This window comes from Rhinatrema bivittatum, chromosome 1 (assembly GCF_901001135.1).
Source record: "Rhinatrema bivittatum chromosome 1, aRhiBiv1.1, whole genome shotgun sequence".
NCBI classification, from domain to species: domain Eukaryota; kingdom Metazoa; phylum Chordata; class Amphibia; order Gymnophiona; family Rhinatrematidae; genus Rhinatrema; species Rhinatrema bivittatum.
The window spans coordinates 617,620,054-617,642,857 of record NC_042615.1 but is presented as its reverse complement, the minus strand read 5'-3'; the positions used below and the strand labels follow the sequence as shown (position 1 = coordinate 617,642,857).

The following is a 22,804-nucleotide window of genomic DNA, read 5'->3' as shown; positions in this document are numbered from 1 at the left end:
CTTTTCCTGTCTGTGTTCAGAATTGCTCCTATAAACCCCAAATGATGAGATGGTGTGAGTTGGGACTTCTCCCAGTTTATAATGAAACCTAGGACTTGTAAGGTTTCCACGATGAAAGAGAGTGACCCTAGATTGTTTGCAGGATGTGCTAAATGTAAGCCAGTATAGAAAATGTAAGCAAAGTATAGGAAACTACTGCTAGGCATTTTGTGAATACTCTTGAAGCTGCTGCCAGGCAGAATGGAAGGACTCTACTGGTAATGTTGGCCATTGAGATAGAAATGTAGGAACTTCCCATGTACTTTGTGAATAGAAAAGTGAGTGTAGGCATCACTGAGATCTAGTGTTAACCAATCTCTTTCCAGATCAGGGAACATAGTACCTAGGGAATTCATCCTAAATTTTTCTGCTTTAGCAATAAAATGTATTTTTTCAAGATCCAGATTCAGACAAACACAATCTGATTTTCTTGGAATTAAGAAATATTTGGAATATAATCCTGCCCCTTTTCCTTTTGTGAAACAGGTTTGATTGCCCTTGCGTATAGTGGAATTCTTACTTTTTGGTTGAGAATTTGTAGTTGATCTGTCCAAGGATGATGCAATTTGGAAAGCATCTGTGGCAGTAAGGACTGAAAATGTGGTTGATATCTCTGCATATTATCTGCAGATCTCATTTGTCAGTTGTGATCTTGGACCATTATCTTCAAAAGTATGTTCAGTTTTCTGCTAACTGCGCTCTCATATAACTTGCCTAATCGACTCCACTGTGTAAATTGTATATAATTCTTACCATGTAAGCAATTACTCTCTGCTTACATGCACTGCTCTCCAGTTAGAAATTGTTAATCTATCCCTTTTTTTCTAACAGCCTTATTCCACATTCCCTGTTGTAATGTAACTTTCGCTTTCAGTGTTAACTGGTTTACCCCCTAGTTTATTGTAAACCGGTACGATAAGACCTGGTCTTGAGCATCGGTATATTAAAAGAATTTAAATAAATAAATAAATAAATAAATAAATAAAGTCTTCACCCCACTGGAAAATAGCAAAAAAGTGAAGGATGACTGTAGTCCTAGTAATCAAACTAGGTTTTGGGGAATCTGCTGAGTGTCTCTGTTGATTTCTGTCCCTGTTTCTAGGTCTAGACTGTGGCTGTTCCCTTGATAGAAATTGCATTTATTGAGGAAGATTGCATTATCTGTAATAGTAATATGGCTAATATTTTCTTTGAGTGTAATAAGCCTGTTGCCTACATGCAGGTTGCTGAAAACATCAGATCTATGCTTGGGGTTCTGCCCCAAAATCTAAATATTCTCTTTAGCATAATGCAATTAAGTGACTATTTGTGAGACTGAAGAGGACTACTTAGAGCATCTGCTAATACTTTCTTTTTCCTAGTAAGATATACAGTAGCCATGGTCAGTCTGCAAGGCATTACAATGAGACTTAATAGCATCTATAGTTTCTTTCACCTTCTCTCCAAAAGGATGGTCACTGGAGTATGGTACATCTGCTAGACTTTCATGCACATCCTCCCTGATAGCTGAAGCTTTCAACAAAACCAATTTTCTAGTCTCAATGTGGAAAAAGCTGTGCAGAATGTTCATGGTGACTATCATTTGAAGATTCCTTTATTTTTACAAAGTATTATATATCTACTGAACCATTTGTAACCGTGTTTCTATTCTTAATTTGAAGAGCAGCTGTCTGGAAAAACTTTCTAGGAGTTTTGATTCCTTTCCTGGTGGAATACTCAAATAAGTTTTTGATCTCTTTGCTCTTCTCATAGCTAATTCAACTACTAAAGACTCATGTGATAGTTGTAGCTTTGTATGCTCAGGTCATTGACTATTTCAGGTCAATATTCTTTGCCACTGGTGATATGGTAAGGAGTTTTCCCATATCTTTAATTTATATAATTATATAAATAGTAATACTTCTTTGAAGCTCCACTAAAGGCTGAGATTCCTTTTCAAGTTTAAAGGAAATTTTCTGGTATCTTTTGTATTAAAAAAAAAAAAAAAAAAAACGTAGCCTCAGGTGGAGCTGAGCTTCTTGGAGGCTCTGAGAAAGGCTCAGTAGGTAAACCAGTTGATTACTCCAAGGAATGATAAATAGGAATGCTGAGATCCAGTAGAATCTTCTAAATCTAAATTAGAGAGTTCTTCATAATACAAGAGGTTGATGAAGCAGGAGACGAAGTTTTGTGAGTCTTGATATGGTGGCATGGAAGAATCCACTTTTATTTGTGAATATACATTTTCTAATATTGGCTCCAAAGGGAAGAGTTGATTAGCTGCTGATGAAAGATGAGACATGTAAGAGCTTACAAAGTCTGTCCACAATTTCAGGACCAAAATGTGGCACTCTAGCAGAAGGAGCTCTAAATGTGTTCAGCAAGAAGTCAGATTCGGTTATTAAAATAGAAGGGAAGTCTCTGGGCAACGAAATTAAGCTAGTATTGGTGCCGTAATTCTTCTATATTGATGTTACTTGGAAACTGAATGCTTCAGCACTAAAATTATAGAGATTCTGACCACACCGTACAGGAAGCTTTCAGCATAGACTGTATGAGCGCTGCTGGTGCCAATGCATTCTGCTCGATTATCCTGGCTCATTTCCTATCTGCACCAACTGTTCTCTTGACGCTGAATGGACTAGCCTCAGTGCCACATGATCCTCAGTGTGACATCTTTCTTCTTTTTGCACCAAGGGCAATGATCTCAGGATCTTTTCTTCTCAACCTGATGTGAGGGGGATGTTATCTCTACCCCACGAGAAACTGGCCGATCAGGCACTGGTCCCTTACAGAGATTAACTCAATGCTTGCTCTACCATGGATATTAATAGATACCAGTGATCCACATGTTCAAATGCTTACAGATGCACTACAACTGGCTTATGATCCAGGTACACATGTGCAAAGAAACATATCCCAGCAATCAATATGAATTGAGTTCAAGTCATTGCTGAGAGTGTGTCAACAACAAGAACATATGCCACATGTCCTCCAGAAGAACCAAATGCACGCAATCCACCCCAGTGTCAAGTGTTAACAATAGGAAAGGAACCCAGTGACATGTCACACAACAGCATCCCATAAGTATTTCATCACTTAAAACTGGAAGTATCAGGCAGTAAGGATTTGCATTTGTTGGGCCATTTGTTTCATAGGTATGTGCATACCTCGCAAATTATGATATGCGTGTAAGAATGGATGGTACACACAATTAACAAGGTTTGCACATGCCCAATAAATGAATGAAAAGAATGGGCCAACAAATACAACTTCCTGTCAGGCAGAGCTAGCCAGGTACATGGCTCATTGTGAGCTTGTCAACACAAGGCTCACTAAGTTTGATGATCATCCTGAAACCACTGCAAGACCCGAACACCACCACAAGAGAAGAAACTGATTTGTTAGTGATGTGGCAGAGGAGCGAGTACTCAGACCATGTGAAGAGGTTAAATGTCAGTGTACATAGATCTCTCAGGCCTGATGATGATGTGGGAAAGAACTGAACAGTACTCTGGCAGTCCTGAATTCAGTGAAAAATGATCCCTCAGAAAAATTGAGAACTTTCCGAAAATCTCAGACAACCATAAGCTAAAAGAACTTGGAGATTTACTTCTAGAATTGGAAATGGGCAAGGCTGATTCATTTCTTCCAGGCCTCTGTTAGCTAGACACTACCACACAGCCTGCAGGATAAATAGGTTTCCTAGGCTCAAGATATAAAGTAGAGAATAATGTTGCTTTTCTTCCATTCACATTTTTCCTCAGGTTCATTCAGGATCAAACATTGACAATAAATGATCCAAGTTTTGAGTATGGTTGTCAGATGACCCCCTCAGATGCGATCAGGCAAACCACTCTCGAGATGCAAGATCAAGTAAAAGATATGACAACATGAAAAAACCTACCTGTACACAAGACAGAAGTGTCACCCAAAACATCTATCTCTCTTGCTCCCCTCTCCACAACAAACAGGAGTATTGAGGATCCAGACAGCCAACACAAACCTCAGCCTTTAGTTAAATACCATGGCTTTAGAGAAAAAAAAAAAAAAGAGCGTAAAAACTCTCTCAAAGAGTATGAAGTCTGCTACAGATGCTACTCTTCAACAAGTCACCTCTCTAAAGACTAAGACAGTCATTAAGTGTACAGAGTGTAACAGTGAGACATGTTAGAGCCCTCCATTGAGATGCTACGAGCCTAAACTCCCTGAAATCTGCTGCCCTTATATTGAAACATAGCAGGGAGAACAGTACATCTGAGACGTTGGTACCTGAAGTCACTCCCAAATGCACAGACGTGTGAAAAATGCCATGATAGAAGGTCTTGTTCCAAGATATGCATAGCTAAGGTATACCCCAATGGATACCCTATGCGGTCAATAAAGATGTACTTGATCATGGACAATCAAAGTAACAGGTACCTTGCAAGGACAGAGTTCTTTGACCTGTTTAACATAAAAACACACATGGGATCTTTAGTGTTTGGTTAATTGCTAGGTTCTTGTTGCCTGGTTTGGCCTCTGTTGGAAGCAGGATGCTTGACTTGATGGACCCTTGTCTAACCCAGCATGGTAATTTCTTATGTTCTTACAACTACTCCCCATACATGCTCAAACATGTGAACGTGTGGTAGAGACAACAGGAGGAAAGAGCAAAAGGATTTTTGATAGAAGCCATAGATGGTAGCATCAGATCATCACTCTTAGTATGCAATCAAAAACCAAACAAGAGAGAAATTCCTACATTAGAAGTAACAAGCCATTATCTCCAACTGAAGCTTATTGCCAAAAATCTCCTGCCTCTGGATCCAGATGCTTAATTCCTGCTCCTCCTTGGCAGAAACATCCTGGGGCTATACAATTTTGTCAGCAGCACAATGGTCCATGCAACAGTATCCTATGCTCATCGCCTCAACCTAGGCTAGGTAATAGTAGGCAGTGTCTGCACTGACCAAATACATAAACCAGACAGAGTTAATACCATCACCACTAATGTACTGGATATGTTAGATGCACATCCTTACTCAAGTCATGTCCTAATCATTTCTCCATCAGAGAGACACCTGTCCATAAATGGAGACCAAACCATCATCCTCAGACCTACATAGAATCCCTCACACCAAAAGATTGGTATGATCGCCTGGGCAATGCAGTATTCCAAACTACGAAGGATGATGACAAACCTGCCCTTTCTATGTAAGACAAGGAGTATCTGAAGGTAATGGACAAAGAGTTCCTCAAGGATGAGTCAAACAGCTGGGTGCCTCCCCTCCCATTCAAACACCCAGACATAGACTTCCCAACAACAAAGAGCAGGCCCTCTCACGACTTGCCTCACTACATCAGATTCTGGAAAGAAAGTCAGAGCCAAGGAGCCACTTTGTAACCTTTATGAAGGACATATTCAATAATGGTCATGTTTGTGTTTCAAGTCTCAAGTGAGGATAAACCATATACCTGCCTTGGCATTCTATCCACAGTAAACCGATTACATGATCCACTTGGATTTGTAGCTCCAATCACCCACCATACAAATCTAAGATAATTTTCAGAGACAAAGAAGTGGGATGCCCCAATGCCTCTGGAGAAAAAACAAGAATGGGAAATGTGGAAGGATTCCCTGCGAGATCTTTAGCAGCTCTAGATTTCAGATATATATCTCCATCTCTCACTGCAGCTTCCAAAAAGGCTATAGCAGCAGTGGCCCATGAGATAAATGGTGACAGATGCAGAAGGTAGATCTCACTGAGAGTTTATCCTGAGCAAGGATAAATTAGCATCTCAGCCTGACCATGCATACAGTTTGAATTATGTGGAGCGGTGCTGGCCATAGAGATAGCAGAGCTAATATTAATTGAAATAGACATGCGGTAAGATATGGTCAAGTTCTACATCGACAGCAAAGTAGTGCTGGCTACATATATGCCTAAACCACAAGGTTAGCAAATGTTGCTTACCTGTATCAGGTGTTCTCACAGGACAGCAGAATGTTAGTCCTCACATATGGGTGACATCACAGGATGGAGCACAATCACGGAAAACTTCTGTCAAAGTTTCCAGAACTTTGACTGGCCCCTACTGGGCATGCCGAGCATGGCACTAACCCTGCAGCCAGCAGGAGTCCCCCTTCAGTCTTGTTAAAAAGCTACAGGCAGTGCCGAAAAATACAATAAGAAAACAAACCCAACACCGCGGGTTGGCAGGCAGGTTTCGTGAGGACTAACATCCTGCTGTCCTGTGTAAACACCTGTTACAGGTAAGCAACATTTGCTTTCTCACAGGACAAGCAGGAATGTAGTCCTCACATATGGGTGAGTACAGAGCTGAGGATGTCCGAACATACACCAAATCTACCCCAAAGGCGTGCAATAGGCACAAAACTGGGGTGGAATTTGGGACAGGGCATCCTGAACCCCACTGGGCAGGCGGAAGGGTGTTGGTACGTCACGTCGTAAATAGGTTACGCAATACAGACTGGCCAAAGATGGAATCTTGTCTTCCGGCTTTGTCTAAGCAATAGTGGGCTGTAAAAATATGGAGAGAATTCCAGGTCGCAGCCCTGCAAATGTCAGGAAGCGGCACAGATCTTAGGTGTGCTACTGAAGTCGCCATGGCCCTTTCAGAGTGTGCTTTATCACGGTCATGAAGTGGAATGCCCGCTTGCTGATAGCAAAAGGATATGCAGTCCGCTAGCCAGGAGGAGAGAGTCTACTTACCCACAGGCTGTCCCAATTTGATAGAATAGAAAGAGACAAACAACTGAGTGCTCTTCCTGAGGGCAGCTGTATGGTCTAGGTAGAACGCTAGAGCCCGTTTACAGTCAAGGGAATGCAGAGCCTGCTCTCCTGGATTGGAATGGGGCCTGGGAAAAAAAGGTAGGTAGTATGATGGATTGATTGAGAAGAAACTCCTAAACTACCTTAGGTAGGAATTTAGGGTGAGTGCGGAGTACTGCCCGGTCCTGCAGAAGTTTAGTGTAAGGTGGATAGGTAACTAGTGCCTGTAACTCACTAACTCTGCGAGTGGAAGTGATTTCCATGAGGAAAATCACTTTCCATGTTAGACAGCGAAGATCGCAGGAATAGAAACATAGAAATGACGGCAGAAGAAGACCAAACGGCCCATCCAGTCTGCCCAGCAAGCTTCACACATTTTTTCTCTCATACTTATCTGTTTCTCTTAGCTCTTGGTTCTATTTCCCTTCCACCCCCACCATTAACGTAGAGAGCAGTGATGGAGCTGCATCCAAGTGAAATATCTAGCTTGATTAGTTAGGGGTAGTAGGGGTAGTAACCGCCGCAATAAGCAAGCTACACCCACGCTTATTTGTTTTACCCAGACTATGTTATACAGCCCTTATTGGTTGTTTTTCTTCTCCCCTGCCATTGAAGCAGAGAGCTATGCTGGATATGCGTGAAGTATCAGTTTTTCTTCTCTCCTGCCGTTGAAGCAGAGAGCTATGCTGGAAATGCGTGATGTATCAGTCTTCTCCCATGCCGTTGAAGCAGAGAGCCATGCTGGATATGCATCGAAAGTGAAGTATCAGGCACATTTGGTTTGGGGTAGTAACCGCCGTAACAAGCCAGCTACTCCCCGCTTTGTGAGTGTGAATCCTTTTTTCTTCTCCCCTGCCATTGAAGCTATGCTGGATATGCGTGAAGCATCAGTTTTTCTTTTCCCCTGCTGTTGAAGCAGACAGCTATGCTGGAAATGCGTGATGTATCAGCCTTTCTCCCATGCCGTTGAAGAAGAGAGCCATGCTGGATATGCATCGAAAGTTGAAGCAGAGAGCCATGCTGGATATGCATCGAAAGTGAAGTATCAGGCACATTTGGTTTGGGGTAGTAACCGCCGTAACAAGCCAGCTACTCCCCGCTTTGTGAGTGCGAACCCTTTTTTCTTCTCCCCCGCCGTTGAAGCAGAGAGCTCTGCTGGATGTGTGAAGTATCAGTTTTTTCTTCTCCCCTGCCGTTGAAGCAGAGAACTATGCTGTATATGCATTGAAAGTGAAGTATCAGGCTTATTTGGTTTGGGGTAGTAACCGCCGTAACAAGCCAGCTACTCCCCTCTTTGTGAGTGCAAATCCTTTTTTCCACGTTTCCTCTTGCTGTTGAAGCTTAGATCGATGTTGGAGTCACAGTAAGCATGTATATGTTTATTGAATAAGGGTATTGTCTCCAGGCAGTAGCCATCATTCTGGCGAGTCACCCACTCTTTATTGGCGGTCTCTTGACTTTATGGATCCACAGTGTTTATCCCACGCCTCTTTGAAGTCCTTCACAGTTCTGGTCTTCACCACATCCTCCGGAAGGGCATTCCAGGCATCCACCACCCTCTCCGTGAAGAAATACTTCCTGACATTGGTTCTGAATCTTCCTCCCTGGAGCTTCAAATCGTGACCCCTGGTTCTGCTGATTTTTTTCCTACGGAAAAGGTTTGTTGTTGTCTTTGGATCATTAAAACCTTTCAAGTATCTGAAAGTCTATATCATATCACCTCTGCTCCTCCTTTCCTCCAGGGTGTACATATTTAGATTCTTCAATCTCTCTTCGTACGTCATCCTAGGAATGAATAGGCTCGAATGGTGGTTTCATGAGCCGACCCAAAACCAGGTTGAGGTCCCAAGAAGGGGCTGGAGGATGCAGTGGAGGCTTGAGGTGAAGCAACCCCTTCAGAAATCGTGTGACAAGGGGTTGTACTGTTATAGGGACATCCCCGACACTTTTATGGAAGGCGGCTACCGCATTAACATGCATTCTGATGAAGGAAGTTTTAGCCGTGACTCTGACAAGTGCTAGAGATAGTCTAGAAACTTCAGGATTGGACAGGAAAAGGGATCAAGGTCCTGAGAAGAGCACCATGACGCGAACCTGTTCCATTTGTAAGAGTAAGATCGTCTCGTGGTAGGCTTCCGCGAAGCAATCAAGACACGGGAAACTGGATCAGAAAGGTTAAGAGTTCAAAGGATTAACTTTTCAACATCCATGCCGTCAGGGACAAGGCTTGAAGATTGGGGTGGCGAAGGCACCCATCGTTTTGAGTGATTAGAAGCGGGTCTGTTCCCAAAGGAATGTGCCTGTGAATGGAGAGATCCTGAAGTATTGGAAACCACACCTGGCGGGGCCAGTGGGGAGCTTTCAGGATCATGGTTCCCTTGTCCCGACGTAACTTCACGAGAATCTTCGAGAGAAGTGGAAGTGGAGGGAATGCGTATAGGAGACCGGTTAGCCATGATAGGGAGAACGCGTCTCTTGGTAGATGATGTTGGCTGAGAGTGAGAGAGCAGAAATTGCCTACTTTGCGATTCTGGGGTGATGCAAAGAGGTCTATTTGAGGATAACCCCATTTTTGGAAGATGGTGTGCGCTACTGAGGGGTTTAGAGACCACTCGTGCGGTTGGAAGGTGCGACTCAACTTGTCTGCCAACACGTTGTCCACTCCTGGCAAGTAGGTGGCCTTGAGATACATTGAGTGGGAGAGGGCCTCCGCCCATATCTGCGCAGCTTCCTGACACAGAAGGTAGGAGCCTGTTCCTCCCTGCTTGTTGATGTACCACATGGCCACCTAGTTGTCCATCTGGATCAGGATGACTTGATTGAAGAGGCGATCCTGAAATACTCAGAGCGTATTGGATTGCTCGCAGCTCCAGGAAATTTATCTGGTGTTTGGCTTCCTCTGGAGAACAAGAACCCTGTGTCTGCAGATCAGCCACGTGGGCTCCCCATCCAAAGTTGGAAGCATCGGTGGTGAGAATTATTTGAGGGTCTGGCGCCAGAAAGGGCAAGCCCTGTAGAAGATTGGTCTGATTTTTCCACCAGGCGAGAGAGAGACAGAGTGAGTCGGTTACGTGGACAATGGTCGACAGAGGCTGAAGAGATTGAGTCCATGTGACCTTAGAGTCCACTGCATGACTCTCATGGCCAAGTGGGCCATTGGGGCGACCTGAACTGAGGACGCCATGTGTCCCAGGAGGATGAGAAAACGATGTGCAGTGGTTGAATGTTGAGACTGTAACTGATTCACCAGAGACACGAGAGTGAGAGCTCGTTGTCAAGGCAGGAAAGCCTTTGCTTGCAAAGTGTCCAGGTCTGCCCCAATGAACGATAAGGTTTGAGATGGGACTAAGCAGGATTTGTAACAATTGACGAGAAATCCGAGTGAAATTAGAGTGTTTAAGGTGAAATGTAGGGACGACAGAGCGGCTTGCTGAGTTGGAGCCCTGATTAACCAATCGTCCAGATAGGGGTAGACATGAATACCTTGAGTCCTGAGGAAGGCTACAACCACGATGAGGCATTTTGTGAAGACTCGTGGTGCAGATGCGAGGCCGAATGGAAGCACTCGGTACTGATAGTGCTTGGGGCCTATGAGAAACCTCAGGTATTTGCGGTGAGATGGAATTATCGCCAATATGAGTGTATGCGTCCTGCAGGTCTAGAGAGCAGAGCCAGTCTCTTCTTTGTAGAAGAGGAAGAAGTGAGCCCAAGTTTACCATCTTGAACTTTTCTCTCTGGAGGTACTTGTTTAGGGCTCGTAGATCCAGAATTGGATGAACGCCTCCCGATCTTTTGGGAATTAGAAAGTACCAGGAATAGAACCCAAGGCCTTGCTGAGGGGATGGTACTGGTTCTATTGCTCTGGACTGGAGAAGGAGGGAGACCTCCTGTTCCAGGAGCAATGAATGGTCGGATGTTTTCCACGTCCTTAGAGGTGGGGAATCCGATGGGATAGAGAGAAAATTGAGATGATATCCTTGAGCAATTATCGCTAGGACCCACTGGTCTGAGGTGATTGAGTGCCACCTGTTGTTGAAATGGCACAACCGACCTCCCACTGGTATGTGGGGTTATGGAAGCTGGCTGCTGCTCTCTACGCGAGAGTCAAAAGCCGGAAGCAGGACCCGGCTGGGGGGCTGTTTGTGGCTTGTTTCCGGGTCTGACGAGACTGTGTTTTCAGAAATGGTCTCGTAGAACGGGATCTGGTTGGTGGCGGGTAGGACTTCTTCGGACGGACGAAAGACTTTTTAGAGTCCTTCCGGAAGGGCTGTTTGGAAGAGTAATCCCAAGGTATCAGAGAGAGCTGTCTTAAAGTCTCGTGATGGTCCTTTAATTCAGCCAGTGTCTTTTGAATCTGCTCTCCAAACAGATTGTCTGACACAGGGGAGGTCGGACAGTCTGTCCTGGACTTCAGGTGGAAGGTCTGAAGATTTGAGCCAGGCCCATCGTCTTGCTGAAATAGCAGCTGCAGATACCCTGGTTGCAGTGTCAAATAGGTCATAAGATGATCTGATCTCATGTTTGCCTGCCTCAAAATCCTTATTAAGTAGGGTTTGTAGCTGTTCTTGAAGTGGCTGAGGCATGGAGTCTGTCAGGTCCTGTATCTGCTTAAAAATGACTCTATTATATTGAATCATATAAAGTTGGTAAGAGGCTATTCGAGAGATGAGCATTGATCCTTGGAAGACTCTGTGACCAATGGCATCTAGAAACTTCTGCTCCTTTCCAGGGGGAAAGGAAGTATGAGGTTTTGATCTTTTTGCTCTCTTCTGTGCAGATTCAACTACCACAGATTGGTGATCCAATTGAGGTTTTTGAAAACCTGGAGCTGACTGTACCAAATAGGTAGTGTCAGCTTTTCTGTGGACTGGTGCAATGGAGCCAGGAGGTTCCCAGTTCTTCTGGAGTAGGTCCAGAAGAACTTGGTGGACAGGGATGGAGGTTATTTCCTTGGGAGAATCAAGGAATTGGAGCAACTCCATCATCTGATGTCTATCGTCCTGTTCAGTCTAATTGGAAGGGAACCAATTCAGACATTTCTTTCACAAAATTTATGAAAGAAAGGTCCTCTGGAGGAGAACGCTTTCTACTCTCAGTGGGTGAAGGTGGTGATGGCAAATCATCGGTGTCTGGTGAGGAGTCATCAGTCCAGGTATCGTAAGGATCAGCACCTGTCCTTGGGAGGAGCTGATCGCTACCAGACCGCTCACTCCGCCCTCCTGGCGGGGTGAGCACTAACATAGTGGAAACAGAGGTATTGCATTGGGATATGAGTGTAGTAATCCCTCAAGTCCAGTGACCACATCCAATCGTTGAGCTGAAGAAGGGGGACGATTGTTTTCAGGGAGACCATCTTGAATTTTTCTTTGACCAAATGTTTGTTCAACTCACGTAAGTCCAAAATCGGGCGCAGACCTCCCGATTTTTTGAGGACTAAGAAGTAAAGGAAATAAAACCCCGTATTCTGGAGCTGTAGGGGTAGGATATGAATTGCCTGTTGATGTTGAAAAGTTGATATCTCTTCAGTTAGCTGAAGATGATTGGAGCCCACTCTTTTGCTTGGAATGAGATTTGGAAGAGGAGGCTGGAGATAAAGTGGAGTTGATAGCCCTGATGGACTATTTCTAAAATCCAGCGATCTGTGGTGATCTGCGACCTGGCTTGACTGAATGCCATGATTCTCCCTCCCACAGCTGTGGGGGGTGGTAGCCTTGCTGGAGTTAAAAAGAGGGTGGGGCCTTCAAGTTAGTGGAGGGTGGTTGACCGTGCTGTCGTTGTGCTCGTGGCCTACCTCAACGTTGTTGATGTTGAGTTGACGACTGTCAAGGTGGCTGTGGACAGGGTGCTGGGCGAAAAGAAGGATTGGCCCTGAACCGACGTCTTTGGTATGGTGCACAACAATTAGGCGCGAAATAGTGGCGAGAGAAGGCACCGTGTGTTAGAAGTTGTCCAGGCCTGGACCGCCACGTTCTGCTCTTTCAGCTGAACGACCGTTTCTTGGAGACTGTTACCAAATAGATTGTCTCCTCAGCAAGGAAGGTTGGCTACTTTTTCATGGACATCTCTCTCTTATGGCACTAGCCCAGAGCCAAGCCAAACGTCTGGCCGCTATAGCCGACTCCGAGGCTCTGAAAGACGTCTCAAAACCTTCATAAACAATTCTAAGGAGGTGTCTAATGCCTTCCTCCACGTCTTGAATTGGTTGTGGTGGTGGAGTCGTGGTATCCGTATCTGGAAAGAGTCCCTTTAGCTGTTGTAGCGACTCATACAGGTACTGGACGATATAGAATTGATGTTGATGAATCCGTGCCCCCAACATCGATGATTGTAAAGTATTTTTTTTCCCCAAAGTCATCAAGGTACTTAACTTTGCCAGGTGGTTTGCTGGAGTGTAATCTGGTTTTCTTGGCTCGTTACATGGCAGATTCCACCACGATAGAAATGTGTGGTAGTTGTGGAGATTAATAGAATGTGAATTGCTGCATTCGAAACTTCATTGAGTTGCACTATTATGATTTTTTAACTGCACTATGTTTTTGAATTCAATCGTTTCTTGTATTTATACTATATTATATTTTGTTTATTAATTTGTACTTTGTTCAACTGTTCTATGTAAAGCCCCTCCCCTTTTTTGGGCATCTCACTGTTTTATGTAAACCGGAGTGATTTGTATTTCATACAAGAACCTCGGTATATAAAAATTAACACACAAAAAAAAAGTCTGTTTTTCTGAATACTGGGGTGATAGAGAATGGTGTCTCCCAAGATTTTTCAAGTACCGTATCCAAAACTCGATGTGATGGGAGCGCTGTTGGATCTGATGGAAGATCGAAGATCTTTAAGATTCCCATCATTTCTGATCTGGGGTCAGGTAATTTGTGGACCTACACCTTGAGGGCCGAGCCAACTTTATCTATAAATTTTGGATATGAAAGGTCCTCCGGTGGAAAGTAAGGTTCCTGTGGGCCCTCTGGTGGGTCAGAAGGATATCTCATGGAGGAGCCTGGAGACAATGGTACTGAGTCAGGTTGTCCAGGTAATGGAGGAGAGTTAGTGGGCATAGGAGTACGAAGCCTATGCTCAGGTGAGGGATGCGATACTAATGAAGGTACCTTTGTTGGCGTAGGCTGTGGCAATAAGTGTTGATATATCTGGTAAAGGTTATGGTAGCTGTGGAGATATCCCACAAGCGCTGGTTGGAACCTGTTGTGGGTTAAGGTACCTCAATTGCAGAGAGGCTAAGAAGCCAGAGAAAGCTGACGATAGTTGAGCAATGGCCTGTTGTGCCCCTTCTGGTATCTGTGGCTGAATGGGTATTGGCGTGGGTCCCTGGGGGTGGTGTGGAATTGCCACCATGTGTATATCAGAATCCGGGACTGTAGGTCGATTTTTATGATCTCCACATCTTCCCTAATTCGTTGGTGCTTCGCCAATGGTTCCTGCAACTGAGGCGAGGCATGTTTCCGCCTGGAGACCGAAGAAAGGTCTAAGAACACCTGACGTGAAGAGGAAGATGAAGCGGAATAGGAAGAGACTGCCACCTAATCATCTTCTGATTCAAGGGGAGACTCCAGTCTGCCAGGGTCAGGAAGGTGTAAGGATGTGCCTGAGCCAGAGGGTGGAGTATGCTTCTCTCGGCCTAATGGTACTTGTGGTTGCGATCTGTGAAGCAGAGCCCTTTGCGAAGTGGGGTCCTGTGTCTGCGTTGTATGCGAAGGACGCTCAGTTGGAGGCTGCGTCAGTGTCGACTGGGATGCATCGATACCTGAGTAGACGAATGCAAAGTTTGCGTCGAGGAAGGCTTCTACTGATGCACCGGCGAATGCATCGAGAGGTGCGCCGGTGGTTGCATTGACCAATGCGGAGACTGCTTCAAACAATGCTTCTGAGCCCCTTTCAATGACTGAGTCGAAGGCGAAAGATGCTTCGAACGTACGTCAATGGCGCAGCTGCGGCGGAATAGATGCTCTTAAATGTCGCGGGTTGTGGTGTCGATGTGGTTACAGATTCCTCAGAGTCTCAGTGGGGGCGTCGAGATTTGTGGCCTAATTTCCCTTATTGTTGTTTAGCCTTTTCCAGGTCCATCTGAGAGGTGCTGGGTTCTAGGTACGCCGCCCGCTTGTGCGAGGGGGCATGCGTAGACCTCGGTCCTGGGGAGGAGTGGGCCTCCGAGGGGGAGGGGGGTGTAAGAGCCCGTAAGGGAAAGTTTTAATTTTTCAATCTTTGCGGCCCTTTGGACTGCGCTCATGGCGACATGCACCCGCAGCGACTGGTCATGCCCTGGGCCTAAACAGAGGTATCAGACCTCATGTCCATCTATGATGGACATTATTTTGCCACATGAACACGGCTTGAAGCCAGACGGCCGGGGCATCGTGGCTTCTGCGGCGGTGATGAGATGATGCTATGTCCTTTAAAAGTATATTCGCCTTGAATCTTTTTTTTTTTTATTGGTCTGGCTGAGGAGAGCAGCAGCTCCACATGCATTCCCATTCACGGAAAAGACAGACTGAGGAGATTCTGCCTTCCTGCACAGGAACACATGCGCAGCCACACAGAGCGAAGCTCTGTAACAGCTTGGTAACAGCTTGGTAACGCTCCGCCTCAGACGCCTGACTGACATTCCCATGACAGCATGGCTAATTCAGCCCGGCTGTCGACGGGAAACAAATATACTGCCATAACCCTTTAAAAAGGAGATTGTTCAAAAGGGAAAAGCAGACAGTCACTCAGCAGCGCATGGTTTGGAGGGAGGTATCTTCAAAAGATTCTAATGAAGCATTAGAGTAAGGGCATCTCAACAGAAAGGTTCCAATAATAAGAAAAGTAGTCCAAATGCCTATAATTAAAAACTCACCTGAGCTAAAAGATTCCAATTTTTTCCATGTCAACTGAAAAGCAGAATGTAAATACAAACACACACTTTGGAGCACCTATTTTATTATTTTGTTTGCATAGGAGGTGGTTAAGGTACTTAACCATCTCCTATGCACTTAAACCACTTAAAATTTAAAAACAGAAACTATATTTACTTATGAAATGGGTTCAAAATTACATCTGTACCCCCTTCTCAAGTTGATTTCTTACCTCTGTCCGCTTTATCAAATGCTCAAGTTCAGAAATCTGATTTTTCACTTCACTTTCCTTGCTAATGAGATAACCAATACCTTTAGAAAGCTTTTCCTGTTGATATAATCATAGCATAACACAAATTAACTGAAAGAATGCCATGTCATTCAACACTGTGCATACAATATATATATAATTCATAAACCAATATCAGCCGATCCTACTGCTTCTTGTTTTCATTTCACATAATATATAATTCACTTCCTAGCATATATATTTAAAATGAATCAGTACACATACAATATTTTACATAAGTTAATACAGACAGTATTTCAGACAAAGTATTTCAGATAGGTTAAAAGCAGTGAGTCATATACAATAAAAGGGCTAATATAAAAGATCATTAACAGAATTATTCCATTCAAATAATGGAGTAGCCCTCCATATTTGATAAATGGCCTAACATAATATCATGACAGACATTTATTGACAAAAACAAGCAAGTGCACAACAGAGAAACCAGCCATTTAAAAATCATGGTTTTTATGCTTAAGACCATTCTTCCTCTTCTGAAGAAAGGCAGGCCTAGAAATACTCTAGCAGTATCCTTTACCAAAAAAAAAAAAGGGTTTCTTTTCTTCAATATTTCCTATAGCAGTTGTGTTTAAAACTACAAGTTGGACAAAGAACTTTTGAGGGAGGAAATATCCCATTACAGTAAGGGGCAATTTCTTGCTTTTACCAAATGGCATAATGCCTCACTGTGTTAATCCATTTGTGCCTCCTGTATCATTCTCCTGGTTGTACTTTGCAAACCAACCTGTAGCTAATAGCAGGCAACATGATCATCTTGTATATAAGAAAATTATTCCTTACCTGCTAATTTTCGTTCCTGTAATACCATGGATCATTCCAGACGATGGGTTATGTGCCCTGTCCAGCAGATGGAGTCAGAAACAGATTTCTGGGGGAGGTGCTACACTACGTCACCACCCTCGTCATCATCCCCAGTATCTAGCCTAGCAAAGCCAAGCCCAAGAGGAAGAGAGGGATCAAGTAAATGTATTAACTAAAATTTAATGTTTGAAAACTGTTAAAGAACAGAATGATAACCTCAACAGAGAACTTATTAACACATAAATATTTGAACAAAACAACTTTGAGTGCTAGAGTGAGTAGAAAAAATAAGGAGAGCATAGTCGAGCAGAGATAGCCCACCTTAATTAAAACTTTCAATAGTAATGGGAGGGTGTCTGGAATGATCCATGGTATTACAGGAACGAAAATTAGCAGGTAAGGAATAATTTTCTTTTCCCTGTACATACCAGGATCATTCCAGACGATGGGATGTACCCAAGCTTCCCTCTTATGGGCGGGCCGTGGATAGCCCTGCTCGGATGACTCGATCCCCAAAAGAACCGTCTGATGATGTGGAAACATCCAGACGATAGTGCCTTGCGAAAGTATGGAGAGACTTCCACGTCGCCGCTCTGCAAATCTCCTGGACTGAAACAGAGCTAGACTCTGCCCATGATGCTGCCTGTGCGCGAACGGAATGGGCTTTAACCCTCAAAGGAGGTTGCTTACCGGCCCCAATATAAGCCGAAGCAATTGTCCCCTTCAGCCAGCGAGCAATAGACGTTTTGGATGCCATGTGACCCTTCCTGGGGCCCGACCAGAGAACGAAGAGATGGTCGGAAAGACGAAATTCATTGGTAACTTCCAAATAACGCAACAGACATCGCTTTACATCCAAAAGACGTAAATCCCTGGGTTCGTTTGATTTGAAGGAAGGCAACTCAACTGACTGATTGAGGTGGAAGGCCGAAACCACTTTAGGAAGAAAAGATGGGACCGTGCGGAGAGACACGCCGTCATCTGAAAAACGGAGATACGGTTCTCGACAGGATAGTGCCTGTAGTTCTGAAATGCGTCGCGCTGAACAGATTGCCACCAAGAAGATAGTTTTAAAAGTCAGATCTTTAAGAGAGGAAAATCTTAAGGGTTCAAAAGGTGAACCGCTAAGTGCTCGTAAAACTAAGTTCAGATTCCAGGACGGACAAGGAGGACGTAACGGAGGCTTCAAGTGACGCACCCCTCTAAGGAAGCGACCCACATCCGGATGAGAGGAGAGACGCGATCCTTCGCTACTATATAAGAGGGCGCCCAAAGCCGCGACCTGTACTCGAAGTGAGTTGTAAGAGAGGCCGAGATCTAGTCCTTCCTGAAGGAAGGAGAGAATTTGAGATACGGAAGCATTGGTGGGGTGGATGTCGTGAGATCCGCACCAATTTTCGAAGACCTTCCAAACTCTTATATAAGTGACTGAAGTAGATCTCTTACGAGCTAGTAATAGAGTCGAAATGACCTCCTCCTGGTAGCCTCTGTACCTCAGTTTGCGCCTCTCAAAAGCCAGGCCGCTAGACAGAAGCGATCGGCCTGCTGTAAAAATATGGGTCCCTGCCGAAGTAGGCGTGGAATGTGGCTGAGACGTAGAGGGCCTTCCATGGTTAGGAGAAGAAGATCCGCAAACCACGGTCGACGAGGCCATTCCGGCGCCACTAGGACCACTGGACCGTGGTGATTCTCGATTCTTCGAATCACTTTTCCCACGAGAGGCCACGGTGGAAAGACATAAAGTAGGATGTTCCGCGGCCAAGGCAGGGCTAGAGCATCGATTCCTTCTGCGCCGTGTTCTCTTCTGCGGCTGAAGAAACGCGGAGTCTTTGCATTGCTTGCTGTGGCCATGAGATCCAGGTGGGGAGGACCCCATCGGGAGATTATCAAATCCATTGCCTCCCCCGAGAGTTCCCATTCTCCGGGATCCAGGCGTTGACGACTTAAGAAGTCTGCCTGTATATTGTCTACTCCCGCTATGTGGGAGGCTGCCAAACGCAACAGATGCCTTTCCGCCCAGAGCATTAATTTGTCCGCTTCCAAGGATACTTGAAGACTTCGTGTGCCCCCCTGTCTGTTGATGTAAGACACCGTGGTCGCATTGTCGGAAAGGACCCTGACAGCTCTGTGAAGCAACCGAGGAAGGAACCCTTTTAACGCCAGACGTACCGCTCTGGTCTCCAGACGATTGATGGGCCACCGGGCTTGTTCCGCCGTCCATTGACCTTGTAGAGAGCTCTCCTGACAGACCGCCCCCCATCCTGATAGACTGGCATCCGTGGTGACCACTATCCATTCTGGTATGTCCAGAGATACTCCTTGAGCTAGGTTTCGGTATTCTAGCCACCAGTGGAGACTGTGGACGGTATCCATCGGAATTGGGAGTACCATCTGGTAGTCTTGTGAGGACGGTTTCCATCTGGAGAGCAGAGACCTTTGAAGAGGGCGGAGGTGGGCAAAGGCCCAAGGAACAAGATCGATAGTGGAGGCCATCGTGCCCAGGAGCTGAAGGTAATCCCATGATGTGGGTTCTTGAAGATCCAAGAATCGGAGAACCTGATCGCGAAGGGACTGAGCCCTTTCTTTCTTGAGGAATACCATGCCCTGTTTCGTGTCGAAATGTGCTCCCAGGAATTCCAGGGACTGGGAAGGAACTAGGTGACTCTTGGCATAGTTGACAATCCACCCGAGAGACTGGAGCATGCGGAGCACTATTCTGACCATCCGGCAACCCTGGTCCCATGACTTCGCTCGTATGAGCCAATCGTCCAGGTAAGGGTGTACCAGAACGCCCTGCCGGCGCAATGCAGCTGCCACCACTACCATGATTTTCGTGAAGACTCGTGGAGCCGTCGCTAGACCGAAAGGTAAGGCCCGGAACTGAAAATGTTGACCTAAGATCTTGAATCTTAGGTAGCGCTGATGATCCTTGAGAATAGGAATATGCAAGTAGGCCTCGGTGAGATCCAAGGAAGCTAGAAATTCTCCTCGATGTACCGCTGCTAGAACCGACCGAAGAGTCTCCATGCGAAAACGGGGGATTCGTAGAGACCTGTTCACCATCTTGAGGTCCAGGATGGGACGAAAAGTACCCTCCTTCTTTGGGACAACAAAATAGATGGAGTAATGACCTCGACCCCAATCGTAGGGAGGGACTGGTGAAATCGCTCCAAGTGCGGAAAGTCGGTCGAGAGTGGAAGCGACAGCTTCTTGCTTGTAACTGGATCCGCAAGGAGAGAAAAGGAACCTGTCTCTGGGAGGATGGACAAAATCCAATGCGTAGCCGTGCTTTAGAATATCCAGGACCCACTGGTCCGATGTAATTTGGACCCACTCGCTGTAAAAGAGAGAGATCCGGCCCCCCAGCCGGGGAACCGGGTCGTGGGTCCGACTGGCATCATTGGTTTGTCTTGAAGGAGGAGGAATTAGAGGAACCCCGTCCCTGACCCTCCCTGCCGGGACGGCGCCCTCGAAAGGGCCTGTTCCAGGAACCTGAACGTGAGGATGGGTTCCGAGGAGCTTGTTGACGAGTGTTTCGTGTCCTCCGCTGATTCCTGTATCGAGATCTGGAAGAAGAGTAGGAAAACCTTGAGGATCGTGGACGATCTTCCGGAAGCTTATGCACTGAATTCTCATTCAAAGATTTAATGATCTGATCCAAATCTTCCCCAAAAAGGAATTTACCCTTGAAGGGAAGGGATCCCAGGCGCGTTTTAGAGGATGCGTCCGCGGACCAGTTTCGCAGCCAGAGAAGGCGTCGAGCTGAGACTGCCGCTACCATGGAACGGGCGAGGACTCTGAGTAGGTCATAAAAGGCATCCGCCCCATATGCCATCACGGCTTCCAGCCGATCCGCCTGTAGGGCCTCAGCATCTGGTAACTCCTGCGAGGTAAGCAACTGCTGTACCCAGCGTAAACCTGCTCTCTGAGCAAGAGCACTGCAAATGGACGCTCGCATGCCTAGTGCGGAAACTTCAAAAATCCTTTTGAGAAAGACTTCCAATTTTCTATCCTGAGTGTCTTTCAGAGCCGTACCTCCCGTGACCGGTATGGTAGTGTGTTTGGTCACTGCTGATACAGCCGAGTCCACGGCGGGAACTTTGAGGATGTCCAGAAAATCCTGTGGGAGTGGGTAGAGCTTCTCCATAGCTCTACTAACTCTGAGGGTTGCCTCAGGAGTATCCCACTCACGGGAAATGAGTTGGAGAAAAGAAGGGTGAGTGGGAAAAGACTTGGCCAAAGGCCTTAAACCCGCAAGGAGAGGGTCACCTTTCCTTACGTTTGGTTGTGGTCCAACAGGCTCAGGAGGGGGGTCGATGTCCATTTCCGTCAAAATATGAGGGATCAGGTCCTCCAATTCCTCTGACTGGAAAATACGTAGAATCCTTGGATCATCTCCCTCCAGATGAGAAAGCAAAGTGGGATCATCTCCCGAAGGATCTCCCGGAGGGTCCCCCCCTGAGCACGAAACCGGGGGTGGAGGTACAGCTGAGGGATCCTTGGAAGGCTGAGGTGGAGCGCCAGAAGGAGAGGAAATCCCTTGGGAGGGGGAATCCCCCTGCAATGATGAAAGGCGGGCCAACTTTGGGGGAGGGGGGACAGAGAAGTCTGAAGAAGCATCCTTGAAATGCAAAAAAGCTTTGTGCATCAGAACAACGAACTCCGGTGAAAAAGCAGAAAATCCTCCGGAGGGGGCCCCTGAGGCCTCACCCTCTCGGTGACTGGGGTCTGCTGAGGTCCGCTGAGTTCTCGAAGGGAGTGCTGAAATAATCGGGGAGTCCTCCTCTGATAACCCCGCTTCCGAGTCTGACATTAAAATGGCTGCCGTTTCTGTGCTGAGCGGGAACGGGGCCTGTCTTTTTCTCAAATCGCGGTCCACCATTCCCTCGGCGTCCCCCTCAGCCGGACATGTTTCCCCATCGGGGAGGCAGCCCGAGCAACGCCCCTCCCTGACGATTTTAGCTCCCTGTCGGCCGCATATTACACAGGCCGCCGGGCGCGGCATTGAAAAAACAATGAGGGGGGAGGGGCGAATAAGCGCGGCAAGTATAGCCTCGCGCTGAGATGACTGCGGGAAATAAAGAGAAAAACTCCCCCCTGCCGACCCAAGAACCGCCGGGGTATCACCTTCCCGGCAGCCGGCGGTCCCGGGGAATGAACTTCGCGGGACCGCGGGTCGACTAGATAGCGTTGTGGGGGGAGGAGGGGGAAAGTGGGGGAGAGGCTGGACCACCAGCGTGCACCCTCCGTCGAAAAACGTCGGCGAAAAAGCGCTGAGGTAACCTGAAAATTAAATTCAAAAAAGCAACACTTACCCCAGCCAAACAGAAACGGAGAGAGAGTAGTAAAGAGAGAGAAAAGAGGCTTGTCAGGAAGCCCCGGTGAGGTAACAAACCGTTACTGCGCTCAATTTCCCTCAATAGAAAATTTTTTTTTTTTTTTTTTTTTTAGACTTTTCCCAAATAAAGAAATTAGCTATAATATAAGAGAAAGTTTTTACTTGATCCCTTAAAGCAAAATGAGAGAAAAATTAATAATGAAGATAAAGTTGTGAGGAACCCAAGTTCCACAAACCGCATCTGCTGGAGTCAGAAAGATACTGGGGATGATGACGAGGGTGGTGACGTAGTGTAGCACCTCCCCCAGAAATCTGTTTCTGACTCCATCTGCTGGACAGGGCACATAACCCATCGTCTGGAATGATCCTGGTATGTACAGGGAATAGATTATGTTTTAAGAGTTCTTTTATTTTTCTCTTCTTTTTTCCTTATATATTTCTTTCAAGGGCTTAATGGAGTCAATATAAGTATGTTACATTATTTTTTTGCTTTTGTTTAATATGGGCATCTCTACTCAACATTACTACTTGAAGATGTATTTCTTGTATTTAAGAAAATAAAGTTTAGAAAATTGATAAATGGATCAAAAGTTAATAGGGGAAAAAATAGGCAAATAGGGAACTTACCTTGCATGGATAATGCCCATGGTAAGAAAAAGGGGAGTGTTTACGGTAATTTTTGAATTACCGCACCAGCATAGCACTT

At 45.8% G+C, this 22,804-nt stretch overlaps 1 protein-coding gene across 3 annotated transcripts in view; it reads right to left on the bottom strand.

Annotated features, from left to right (window-relative positions):
• The window catches only part of TRIM36 (tripartite motif containing 36), a 344,127-nt gene that overhangs the window by 157,144 nt on the left and 164,179 nt on the right, over window positions 1–22,804 (bottom strand). For all 3 annotated transcript variants that reach the window (XM_029571457.1, XM_029571466.1, XM_029571476.1), the window contains exon 5: window positions 15,882–15,977. In XM_029571457.1, the coding sequence (XP_029427317.1) occupies window positions 15,882–15,977 (96 nt within the window). The remainder of the gene's footprint in view (window positions 1–15,881; window positions 15,978–22,804) is intronic.